The 14297-nt window shown below is 32.7% G+C and overlaps 1 protein-coding gene across 1 annotated transcript in view; it reads left to right on the top strand.

Moving 5' to 3' along the window:
* The first annotated feature begins 2177 nt into the window (after positions 1-2177).
* The window catches only part of LOC124369711, a 120798-nt gene continuing 108678 nt past the window's right edge, over positions 2178-14297 (top strand). Inside the window, exon 1 of the mRNA XM_046827765.1 lies at positions 2178-2264. Coding sequence (XP_046683721.1) covers positions 2178-2264 — 87 coding nt within the window. The remainder of the gene's footprint in view (positions 2265-14297) is intronic.

Raw genomic sequence — 14297 nt, 5'->3', positions numbered from 1 at the left:
TATTTACACCATATAAACATGGACTTTAAATTGTCCGTACATAAGAAAACTCATAAAGAACGAATAACGGTCGAATCTGCCTGAACACCACAGTCTTGGAGATAAACGACTAAATTTATATGACTATTAGTGCGAAAAATCACTTTTTGAAAATACTACCAGAGTAAATAAAGATCGCTGACTAATGCAATGGTTAATTATATTTTCAGTCTACCGAAGAACATTAGAAAATCCAAATGAGTGAAAGCCAATGGAAATTTAATGTGATGCAACAGATGGGTCGGCAAACTAAAGGGTTATTACGTTTTATGAGGAGAGGGAAAACAGTCGCACTGTGTATTTTGCTCCTCAGAGTCTGACGATGAATGTACTAAATGAATTGGGACAAAGCTAAATAAACTATCATATGTAAAACAAAAAAAATAAACTTGCGCATGTTTTGTAGTTTATTTATCAACTCATCTTATGATTTTAAGATAGGGAAACAATTGTAGGCGTTAAGCTTTTTTTTACTTTAATATTTAGATGCTGGTATTTAGGGGCTTTATGAATACCTGACCGATCAAGGGCCTATGAAGTGGGCTTTGTACCAACACGAAAGGACTTCATACCGTCAATAACAGGGTCCGGCAAAAAATCAATACAAATCTCATAGGAAAGTTCCGTATTATATTTGATTCTGGTTTCTGTTTTCGATCCAGATGACTCAGGTAGATTGTAGATCATTATATTGTATACACGACCTGTGCGCTCATTTATCTCTGCTATTGTTAAATCAGGTAGGAATGTTTTAACCGAGATTGTACTGTTTGCAATTTTATCAAGTACATCACTGATTTTAGTCTCGTTTTCAGTAAACCCACCTTCAACATTTTCGATATTTTTGTTTAAATTATCAACCTCAGTTATTGCTAGTTTGTCCATTTTAACGCTAATATCATTGTTACTGTCTGATATAGTTTTTCTATCAAGCTCAGATTTTTAATGACAAGAAATACTTTTTATTTACTTTACTTTTATTTTTATCATCACATACAGTTAATTATATGTAATAATCGGATCAGTCTGGGGATTAACGTAAAATCTTCCAATGTTTAATGTTTTATTAGAGTTTTTGGCTAACTCATATTCAGATTTAGAATTAACAACAGAATCACGGTGAAACCTTCGTTTATAATCTCCTTCACAGTTTCAGTTTCCTTCAGGTTCTTTTTTTTTTTTTTTTCCAGTTAATTGAAAGTGTGTAAAATTCTCCAATTCAGCATGCCTGGGAGATTATATCTTTATTTCTCAGCTTTACCCTATTGTGTGCATGTTGTATTCATATGGTATAAGAATTATATTGTATTGCATGTAATTTTGAAGAAAATAAAGATTATTATTATTATTATTAGTTTATTCCCTCTTCAATATCAAGGACCTTGCACTTCATGCAAGCTGACAAATCTTAAACAGGCATCCTTATGCAATAATAGAAGCAATCAATGGATAATGTAATAAAGTACAGTGAAAACATAGAACGACTGATACTGAAGGCAGTGGAGCTGCAAACAAGCAACGCGGGAGAAGCTAAAATTGTCAGTAGACGATATTTGTAATGTAATTTAGACTGAATTCAGGTTAGTAAAACGTACAACGGTTATACATTGGCTCTCATGATAGAAAACGTATTGGTGCTAAAAGATAAGTGTTCATATTATTCATCGCAAAATTAGTATATTATAATACTCTAACAAACGGATAAAGGATGCCGAAATATTAAAAAAGTTCTATTATTAAGCACAAGGAAAACTTTTCACTAGTTACAGCTAACTTCTTCTTTTTCTTAATTAAAATTATCCGGGTAAATGTGTTTATTGAGGAACTGAGGGCCAATCATAAAAACCTTGAGATTTTTTATTTCAACCACATTATTCGCCGCCTATTCACGAGCCATGGCATGCATCTTAGGGTGCCCGGCAAGCGCCTCTTCGCTAAACATATCATCGAGGCTTTGCTGAGGATTAATATACCCGGCTGTGACCCTTCATCATCTATCATGGCGTCTTCTGCTGATAAGCCCCCGTCCACCACCGGACCTGTGGCCGCTGCGGTACTACATCATGGAGCCAAGTCATCTTCTGATGCGACTGGACGTTCTGATGACACCTAACGTGTGACCGCTGCGGTACTACATCATGGAGCCAAGTCATCTTCTGATGCGACTGGACGTTCTGATGACACCGAACCTGTGGCCGCTGCGGGGCCTCAACATGAAAAATCATGTGACATCAATGGCATGGCATTGTGGCTACTCAAACGTTGCCTAAAGCTCATTTTGAAACCACTGAGAAGACAGGTTAACATGTACTTTGAAATAGGAGTGATTACATCTCAGCTAAAAACAGCCAAAGTGATTCCGATTTTCAAGATGGACGATCCTTGTCTCGCAAGAAACTATCGTTCCATTTCAATTCTGCCAGTTTTAAGCAAAGTATTTGAGTTAAAAGACTCATGGATTTCCTCAATAGGTTTGAGATTTTTCCTTCAAGTCAATTTGGATTTCGACAAAAACATCATCAATCGATGCTATCACAAGCATTGTGGATGCGGTCGTATAGGGTTTTGAGGTTCGGGAGCACACAATTCGTGTATTTCTCGATACTTTGAAAGCATTTCATTCTGTTCACCATACAACTCTTTTATGAAAACTGGAATCATATGGGGTGCGTGGTCTGCCAACAAAGTGGTTGAAATCTTAGCTTACTGACAGATATCAGATTGTAGAAATTTCCAATGTTCAGTCACATAAAGTTCCTTTGAATCAGCGGGGCCCCAGGGATCAATTAGAATTAGAAGATAGTCCAATAGGCGGATGAAACGGCTCTCTGCGTCAGATTAAAATCAAATATATAAATATGAGTTGAGCTGACATATGCAAATTGAAACCAAGAGAGTCGTGCCGCGATGCTTTCAGGAATCATGGTTTTCTGACGTTACACTGCCTCTATATCTTGGATATAGCTCTGTACTGCCTGTTCCGATGTTAGTTAGTGCGGAGCAGAGACGTCCACAGGTATGATACTAGAGGTGGGTACAGCTACAGGATGCAACACCATATAACACTGGCATCTAAACAACTTCCTTCACAAGCTGGTGTCGTATTAATTAATAATATCCCTAAGAGCATTAAACGTTAAAAAACATAACTCTGTTTTAAAGCTCGATTAAAGGACCTTTTAATGTCTGGAGTGTTTTATTCTGTAGATGAGTTCCTTTTACATCGTTGGGACCAGTAATTCTCGCAACTTAGTACCGATACTGAAGCCATGTATGAGTGAGAGACAGAATGTAATTTAATGTATGCATGCGTGAAATAATTGAATATTTGAATATAAAACTGCAGGATTTTTAACATTATTTAATGACGTTTACAAATTTAATGTAAAATTGATTGAAAGCAATAAAAATATGATTTATTTATTTAAATGCCTTCTTCTCATTCGTGGATTACTCTTTTATTTATCATTTTTTATCTCCACCAACTGCAAATCTTATTTCTAGAAACGCAGTACTAAAAACTTTAATTTAAGTGACATTCTTTTGACAAGACGTTAGCTGTTTCTTTTACCACACTCTCAGTTGATATTGTTTCAGAAAATGTTATGCTACAAACATAACTTCAGTCGATACACTTCCACCTCTATTAACCCTAGATGAAGACTGATCTTCGTGGTAAAGCTAAATTGATTGAACTGTCTATTTTATTGATTGGTATAAATTTAAATGTTTTAATAATAAGTTTACGAAATAATAGTTTCTGTTTATTAAAGAAACTCAATGTTGATTTTTTGCATTAGTAGTTCAATAGTGGACTTAAAGATATTTAAAACAAGTTTAGAACTTGTGGAAATATTTTTGTGGTAATTTTCCAGGTCAAGTTATGAAAAGCAGTTCATAAAGGCCAAGGGTAGTTTTACTTGTTTCCATTAATTTTAAACTATAAACCTATTTTTTGAGTCCTTTATAATTTACTGTATTCAAAACTGGAGCTTTTTCTGAACTGTTTCAACTCTCGGAAATAAGTCCCATATCTAAGGAAAATTAAAAGTTAGTGAAATGTCTATCCCACGCCTTTTCGCACTCATTATAATTTTAAGAATATGGCGATACCCTTTTCAGCGTTATTCACCAGTCCTCAAAAGCCACTAGTCTGTAAAAGAATCCTATAAAAAAATAGGAGAGTTACTACGGTTGATGATACTGATAAAAGGTGCGGAAATTACTGTCAGGATTTGAACCTGCGTTATCGCTAATTAAAATTAAAAGTCTGATATTATGCTAGTCTGCTCAGCCATCGTCTCTTACCAATCATCATTGATTTCGTTCGCTGATGACACAATTGTAATAGTGGCAAAGATGACACTCTAAAATTTCAAAAATATAACTTGTAATGAGGTTTCTAATTGGTTGGAATGCAATGGAGTAATGCTGGACAGATCTGAAAGCAAACATGTACTATCCTTGAATAAATATCTGACCTAAAAAATATAAACAATAATCATATTATAAATACTAGGCTTTCTAATTTGTTGGCATCATAATAGAAATACAGTTAGTAGTAAATAGTGTAGTATATTATTTGCTCCTGTATTCAATACAAGAAAAAACGCTAGTGATCCACTATGTTATGTTTTCTCGCAGCTGAGGAATGCCGTGGTCTTTTGAGGAAATTCTGTGGACTAGGATGGAGTCTCCAAATTGCAGAAGAGAGTTCTAAGTTAAACTTTAACCAGTAATTTAAATGTTGCCTTATAGCCTTACAGCTTCCTAGAATAACTTGAATAATAGTAATTTACAAAACTAATTTGGAAACATTTGATGAATGTAAAGCTCATCGTAACTGGCAGATAATATGAGAATTCCTGCATAATACGTTCCATCATCCATCATTGACGTGCATGGCGTGTTGTACTCTGCACGCAAAGCTCTTTAACATTTGATGAATGTAAAGCACATCGTAACTGCCAGATAATATGAGAATTCCTGCATAATACGTTCCATCATCCATCATTGACGTGCATGGCGTGTTGTACTCTGCACGCAAAGCTCTTTAACAAACTCCTATTGCCTTAATACATTTTGATTACGTGCAATGCTTTAAGGTCTCTCTAAAATATCATCATCAAAGCCAGGAATATTATTATGTCGAAGAAGTCTTAAACAGTAAATAACTTAAACTTGCTTCATCAGCTTTTATATATATTACTTCATTATTGACTATGTTCTTTTCAGTAAAATAAACGGTGTTTTAACACTTATTAAGAACTGTGTAATAAAAAGTAATGTGTCCTAACGATTAAATATTAATAAAATTTGCGCTTTTTTCATGAATTGATCTTTATTAATCAATAAAAACTAATTATGATCGATCCACAAGCCCTTTCTCCTATCTCTTTGAATTTTTTAATTACATATTCCCCCTATACATTGATATATTTAACAATGTATTTTATATTTTTGTTTTAAAATAACAATTTCAATTACTTTCTTGATAAAATTTGTGCGCTGTATCTTGTTTTCATTAAAGTTTGCCCAGAATAAATCTTTTCTCGTGTTTTTGACAAGATATACCACGTTTATATATTTTATAATATTGCTGATTTTGAATATTTACGGTAAATATACTGCAAATTACAGCTCAAACCAATCATTTACGTCCTAAGATGAAAAGATACATTGTTTTTGTCACATTTTGACGGTTCTGTCATTATACGGTAAACCGCTGTATTTGGTTTTCACGTTTCTATGTTTATTACTTACTATGTAATTTAGCTTGGTAATAGTTACGAGTTTTTTTATCCATATTAGAACACACAATCTAGATGCATTGTAGATGAATTTCCTGAGACCCATCTAACTTCAGCTAGATTGAAAAGAGTAGAAGAAGATTTGAAAAGATTCAGCTAATCCAGAAGAAAGAGAAACTCCGTTGAGAATAATTAATAGCATCTAATTTGGTTAATAAGATCCAAGTCGTAGGTCATTTTGTCATAAACCTACTGAAAATTACTTTCCAGGACGTTAAAAATGATGATTTAGGGTCGTTTTGACGTACAATGGACTATCCCCAAATCACACACAGCATCAAATTATTGGGAATCAGCGCATTTCTGAACACTTTCTGATTTAACATCGCTCTCAAAGTCTTCTGGAAAAAAGCTGTTCTTCAAGTTAGCGATATCGTTAAATATAAGCACGATTTCAGCTTTAGCAGCAACTGTGTCTATTTTATTTATTACTTCTTCTGTGATCTTGTGGTGATATCAGGGGTACAGCCAGTTTTGTTACAATCAATTCTGTTCCGATTCAATTTTACAGAAAGATTGTTGGAATGTTGTGTGTAATAAGAAAAACTCTTTTTCTTCCATACATTTTCTCCTCACATCCGAAATGAAACCAGCAATTGCATTTGTCGCAATTTAATTCCTCTATCAGCATCAGACAAATATCATAAAGCGCAGGAAAATATCTGTGCTATCAATTTTCCAACAAACGAAAGACAAGTAAGATATAATGTTGTTATATTGGTGTTTCGTATAGGAGATTGAAATCCAGAAGGATTGTGGAGAACGCAGAAAAAGGATTTTCCAGTATACTTCATGGAAGATTTGGTCACAGCGAAATGTTGTTTGGTTTAATCGTGGTCAGTAAGGGATTGGGGAGGGATTAATTATTGTAACTTTCTTGGGTTGAAGAGGTAGTGATTACGATAATTAGTTAGTTGCTTTGTCTGAGACTTATTTTTATCACTTAAACATGTAAGCAAGGGCGTATACAGAACAAAAAATCAGGGGAGGGGGTGTCAAGACGAAATTGAGGGGCATCCCACGGAACCGTTAACATTATAAACTTTCAAATTTAAGAAGCAAAATAATGAATTTTATACACATTTTTTACGTTTTTGAATAAGTTGTATTGAAGATTTATATTTATAATGGTTGAGGCTCTGCTTTAGTAGGCTATGTAGTTTCACCAATAATTGCAATTGGTAAAATTTATGTAGTAATGATATTAAAAATTAACAAAGTTTTATTTTACCAAAGTAAAATGCTTCTTGACATCTGAGTCATCGCATTTAGTACTTGCTCTCGAGAAACGATATTTTCCTGTAGTGGACTAAGGAAAGTGTAGTCACTACTTAATCCCAATTTTTTCCTTACAAGGTTTTGGCCTGTCTCCATGTTAAGGACGGTCTTTCAGCAGCAAATGTCAGTAATTAAATTAAAAAAGTGTATGCAATATTATTAAATTTATAAAAAAACCGTGAATCCAACCATATACGAACTTACCAATATATTATCAATCATTAAATGATTCTATGGTAGGTAAATATCAAATTTAAATTGGCAGGAGAAAAATCTGATTTCGCTAATTTCCTCAAATGCAAAGCAGGACTTATTATGTGATAAGTATCTTATATGTGTCTGAGCCTTAAATGTACTGAGCAGACTGGCTGCGTTAATTCAGTGTTAATAACCTGTTAATATTACTGCAATTTACCAGGAAACTGTCTTATTCTTGGCCGTTATCACTTGTGAAAGGCCAATTACTTGGATATGTTATTTTTAGTAAGATAAACCCCTTGCACTCTTGCTCTGACTTATTCTAGTAATACAAGTTAAATAGAAAATCTTTTACTTGTTACTATTAAATAAACCAAACATGAATAAGTGTATAAATAATAACAGACCTACGGTTAAGACTAGAGCTCAAATGGCACGAAAAATAAAATAAAATCAGATGGAAAAACTTCAACTCGATTCCATAAATTTATTTCATTGTTGAATTTTTTTATTAACTCTCTTCAAAAATTTAAGGTATTTAATGTGATGCAGTTAAATCTCGAAAAATGTATGAAAATTCCCTTCTGTCTTATTTTTTTACGATGGTAAAACACATCAAACCAATCAAAGGAACCCGGCTGGCAACAATTTGGGCAAAATTAGGCAGATTTTTGAGCAGCAAAAGAGGAAAGTAACAATTCGCAAATTTTTGTCATCTTCATACATGGTCTATTTAACTGCTTTTAACATTCTTCTAACATTCAAAGGAAAAGGGAAAGTATCATATGTAGTATTGGATTGATGTGTTTATAAACCGATAAATGCTTTCTCAATACAAAGATTACCTCTTGTGCGTTAGGTACATTGTACATTTAGACATGGGTTTAAGACCCTTATAAGAGTTATTAGGCAATTTAAATAAATGTTCATGATGGTTCTATCTAGGTCGCCCCTCTCGATAAAACATAATAAACCTATAAAACTCAATTTCGAAGGAGCCGCCAGAACGTAAGGAAAAAAGTCTAGAACTTTTCGAACAAGATATACCGTGCAGAGAGCAGACAGACAACCCTTTGGCCCTTTGATTCTAAAATATATAGCGCTTTTCCAGCAAGATATGCCGTGCAGAGAGCAAACAGACAACCCTTTACCCTTTGGTTCTAAAATCTATGTTTAAAAACGCTTAAAAAATGTTTAATACCATTATTACACAAGAAATGGTATTAAAATTTTTTTAACTTTGAACAGCGATATCTTCCGACTGGATCAACCTTTTGAAGTCCAGCTTGTGGCATTGTTTTTAGTTCAAGTAGACATTCAAAATGATGTACAACTCAACATAGGCTGTCTTTAAGATTTTCTTATAACCCCCGACGGGCCGTCCCTCAAAGGTGAAATCCGACCACCATCTACACAGAAAAGTAGCTTACAATTTCCAGTAAAGTATACCAAATTTGGTTGCGATATCTCTTGTCGTTTTAAAGTTATAAGGTCGTCCTAAGACTTAATAGTCACTATTCACACACACACACACACACACACACACACACACACACACACACACACACACACACACACACACACACACACACACACACACACACACACACACACACACACACACACACACCACACACACACACACACACACATATATATAGGGTGAGGTACCACAACCACCACTCCTACACGGTCTGCAACGAGTCGCCGACCAACTCACACACATATATGACACGCACACACACATATAATTATATATAAATATATATTTATATAATTTCAATGAACATTGAATCAAAAAAGTTACTTGCTCCGCCGGGACTCGAACACGGATCTCTCACTTGCTGGATGAATGTGCTACCATTACACCACAGAGCCCTTACTTTTTACGATTCAATAAATTTTTGTTCAGGTATTTGGTCTTCCGATCAGTTTGGTTTGGTCATGAATGTACACACACACACACACACACACACACACACACACACACACACATATATATATATATATATAGGGTGAGTGGCTCTTGGTGTGACAAAATTTTTTGTGTTATATTGCAATGTAAATGTGATACAATGGCGGTTATAAGAAAGTCTAACTCCAAAAATTACGTTTATTTATATTCTTTCAATCATATCGAAAGGTTCATAATAATATATATTTCGTGAAATTTTAATAACTTATTGAGTATACTTTGTCTTTGCAGAAACTAAATCCGATAAATAGTGTTTTTAGAAATAAATGTTTTTACACAGTACAAAAAATTTTCCAGCAAGCATTAGGTTCTAGATTTCAAAGTATAAATCAACTTAATTAAACAATAGTATAATTAATTAACAAAATGCATGAGTAGGTTTGCTCCTATCCACTATAGGAACGAAGTATAATCTCCACCCCGATTAATAATCAATTTTTTTTTATTTTCATGAAATCTCCATTCTAATAGCAGACATATAATATTTTCATTTGTGTATTGAATAAATGCTATAATAAACTATTGACAACACTGTTTAAAAACTGACTGACAATAATCAGAAGTGACTCTTGAAAAATTTATGAGGTAGAATAGAACATCCCAAAGTTGACCTCTAAAACTTTTAAATGTTGAGTAAGAGACAGCGAACTTTTAAACAGTTTCTGTTGAGCAAACTCTTCAAACGTCTCCGTCCGGTTCTTAGTAAAATCAACTGTTCCACGAAATGTGAGCAACGTTGTTATAAAGCTTTGTAAGATAGAATGCATTCCCTTTATTTTAAAAATATCAAAATGCTATTTAAAGAAACACAACTTACAACATATGTCTTCGTATAATATAAAAATACAATTCTAATCTCTACCGAAGGTATTGATAGTAGTACTGTAAAAGTAGAAAAACATGAGCTTGTAAGACGTACTGACAATGGTTATAATCAAAAACTTTTTAACAATTTCTTAACATCACATAAAGAAACTGAACGCGTGTGTTCCAGTCATGTGATGTTATTTGTTAAATTTGCAATTCAAATTTATCAGACGTCTGCATACTATCAATCACACAAAACCTAAACCCTTAATTTAAAATAATTTAACGATTTTGGTCTTGTATGACAAATATTTGACAACTATAAAGGGTTTCCTATTAAAAATCGCATAGATATAAGCGGTTGTAAAAGTGGAATAATTTTGTAATCTTTAAAGTGGACGTTCCCTATCCCGGTAAGGTATTTTTAATCTAATTAAAGGAAAGCTAATTACTGGCACAAGATCTAACAAGAGTAATCTATAATCTTAGTTGAGATATACTCTTTATAGTTCAAACGGCTTGCTCCCTTCTAAAGCTATGCGTTATTATGGTATTCCATCACTTATTATGGCTGAGAAAGCATAGGCAGTACCACCACGGTGCTATGTGCTCTAGCTCTGGCTGTCATGGGAAACCTTGCAGTAAACCGCACATAATTTGCATTGGTCAACTCCATATTCTGTTCTCGATATTGTCATTACATTATAGTTTAATAATTCAGCACTGAGTTATCATTTATAAATTACATACCGTTTACTCATTTTCATCATTGTGCACTCCAAAAATAGGGACGTAGCAGTAGAGAGTTTAAATGGATAATTAGAATTCCTTGTAAGGATTTAGCTCTGTTAAACCTCGAAACTGTAGAAATATGTTAACCCTTTACATAACACGTACACATTCAGATACGTCACCCTGACTGTGTATACTCTCATCCATGTGTCTCTTATAATACATACAGCCATGAAAAAGCTGGAGGGTTTAATACTTATTGTAAACATTGATATAACGATAATAAAAGAATAGCATTATAATTTCATTAAATCAACCTATCTAATAGTAAGTACCATGAAAAAATATCACGCCATATTTAGCACAGCAGCGTCAGCCAGCGCCTGAGTCTGCTACTAATACTGTTACATATGTTACTGTTTTGTTGTATACAGTTTACCCTTAGATATCCGAGATCTGAATTGATAAATCCTTTGTAATGATATAATAAAATGATATATATATATATATATATATATATATATATATGGCGCGTGTGTGTGTGTGTGTGTGTGTGTGTGTGTGTGTGTGTGTGTGTGTGTGGTGTGTGTGTGTGTGTGTGTGTGTGTGTGTGTGTGTGTGAGTAGATATGAATATGCTGTTTCTAGACCACTTTTGGGACAGTCAGAAAATCAATGGAATATACTGTTTAAAGGACAATAAACGAATCTGTAAAATCAGACAGTAACTCACGAATGAAAAATTACCGAATCTATAGCTGTTTGCTTCTACTTTCTTGAGCTGTCTAGTCAATCTATTTGAAATGTCTGCTACGAATAAACGAAAAATCTTCTGTTCTACAAAATTGATAGTAACACAGTCTTTATCTTTAATAGTCTTCTTTCCAGTAACAACCAAGTGTAATTTATTATGTTTATTCAATTCTTTAATCTTTTTTTCATCCAAAACTGTCAAAAATCTGTTCGGTAAGTGTACTTTGAAATCTTCCAATTCTGCTATGATTGTAAGCCCGAATTTATCTTTCATTTTCTCTAATGTCACAATTTTATACTTCTTATTTTCTTCTAATTATATTAATTTCTTATATTCTTTGAACTTCAAATCACCAACCTCATTTAATTCCTTTAGTAGCTCCATTTAAATAAGAGAAATTTTAACTAGCTATTTTTAAAATTATAATTTTATAGTGAATTTTCGAGAAAATCGTTCAAATTATCAACTTTTTAAGGTACATACAAACTGGTACTTGATTTTTTTGAAAAATCCTGAAAAATCTACCGAAATATCTCTAATTATTGCGATGTTTTAGCTTTAAAGTTGATAATTTGAACGATATTTCTCGAAAATTCACTATAAAATTGAAATTTAGAAAAATTCGCTAGTTAAAATTTCTCTTATTTAAATGGAGCGCAAAAAGATAGCATGCCCCTACTGCAAAAAAAGATGTTTTTGAACATCATTACACCAGGCATTATAAGTCAAAGAATCATCTAAAAAACAAAGAAATTTACGAGAAAGAACTGAATTTTTTAAGACAATAGGCTAAAGAGTATCAAATCGACGGTCACGAAAAGATGTATAACATAGAAAAGTTGCGTGAATTAAAGAAAAGCTTTAAGGAAGATAAAAAAGATCTCAATCTATTTACTGACAAAAAAATTCAATCAATCGCTGAAAAATTTTCCATTGAAACAAACGATAAAACTAAGTCTGAAACGATCGAATAAATTGACAAAACTCTTAACGAAAAAACCGAAAATATCATTGATGTAGAAGTTTTATCCTGTATACACGGCCTTTTCAAACAATACATTTAAACAAATTTACGTGACAATTTCATATCAATTTACAAATATCTTTCAATTATGAGATCAGAAATTAAAAGTTTAATCGAAAAATTTCAAGAAAATGTTGAAAATATGAAGGGTTATCTCTCTTTGGAATGTGAATATGAACGAACTTTAGTGAACGGTGAACCACAAACATTCCAATGTATTTTACTATAAAAGCAGACGAAATCTTTTAATTTAATCATTTTTTAATTTAAAAATCACCAAACAATTTAATAAATTAACACATCGTGAACAAACAAATCATCCAAATAGAGGTTCTGGATGGACATTTAAAAGCTGCAAACAACTAGTTTTGAGCATTAATAAACACGAAATGATGAACGCAGGATCATATATAGATTTTCCAAAGAAAATCAAAGATAAAAAAGCTTGTATAAATATAAAAAATAAAGATGATTATTGCTTTATTTATTCTATCCGATGTGCTATTGAAAAACCCGAGACACATGTTGACAGAGCAAAACAATATGAAAAATTTGTAAATGACGAGATATTTTCGGGCTTTAAGTATCCAATGTCTTTAAAAGATATACAGTTATTTGAAAAACGAAGTTACAATTCCAAGTATAAGTATCCTAAAATGTATATCAATGTCTACAGTTTTGATGAAAATATTAAGGTTGTTCCGTTACAAATTTCCGAAGTTTATAATGCCGAGTTAGAAATCGATTTAATGTATTTTAAACAAGAAGACAAATCTCATTATGTGTTGATAACAGATTTAAATAGATTAGCGAGTTCTCAATTATCAAAACATGCTCACAAGATGTTCTTGTGTAGAAGATGTTTGAGTCATTTCTACAAATCTGGAGATTTAGCAGATCATTTGGAAATTTGAAAAAATCACGAAGTATGCAAACCTATTATGCCATTTCCAGGTAAAACGACAACATTTACTAATTATCAAAAGAAATTTTCTCATCCTTACGTTCTTTATATGGATTTTGAAAGCATATTAGAGAAGATTCCGACATGCAAAAACAATCCGCAAAAATCGACTACAACCAAGATTCAGAAGCATATTCCTTATGGTTTTACTCTATATTTAGTGTCGAATGTGACCAATCGCATGTACAAAGCTATATGTTATAGAGCAAAAAATGAAGACGATTTGCCTAATGTTCCTGCAAAATTGTTTGAAAAGCTTAATAGAATATCAAAATACATAGCTAAAAAATATAATATTCTAAGAACAAAAAACCTATGAAATTGACCGAAGAAGAAGAATTAGCATACCAAAATTCTAGTCTTTGTCACATTTGTGAATGTGAGGGTTTTGATAATCAAACAAGAAAAAAAGTACGAGATCATTGTCATTTAACAGGTAAATTTAGAGGTTCAGCTCATTTATCTTGTAACTTGAATCTAAAATTTCCTCAAAATATTCCAGTTTTCTGTCACAATATGAGTAACTACGATACCCATTTGTACATAAAAGAAGGCAAAACAGCACGGTAATGTTGATTTGATTGCAAACACAGATGAAAAATATATAAACTATTCTGTAAATTCAGGATATGGATATGAATTTGACAATGATAAACCTAGAAAATTTATCAAGTTTTCTTTCGAAGACACATTTAGATTCATGGCGTCATCTATTGA

The sequence above is a fragment of the Homalodisca vitripennis genome, chromosome X (assembly GCF_021130785.1).
Source record: "Homalodisca vitripennis isolate AUS2020 chromosome X, UT_GWSS_2.1, whole genome shotgun sequence".
NCBI lineage: Eukaryota > Metazoa > Arthropoda > Insecta > Hemiptera > Cicadellidae > Homalodisca > Homalodisca vitripennis.
The sequence above is the reverse complement of the archived record's forward strand: the minus strand, read 5'-3'. Positions and strand labels throughout refer to the sequence as shown.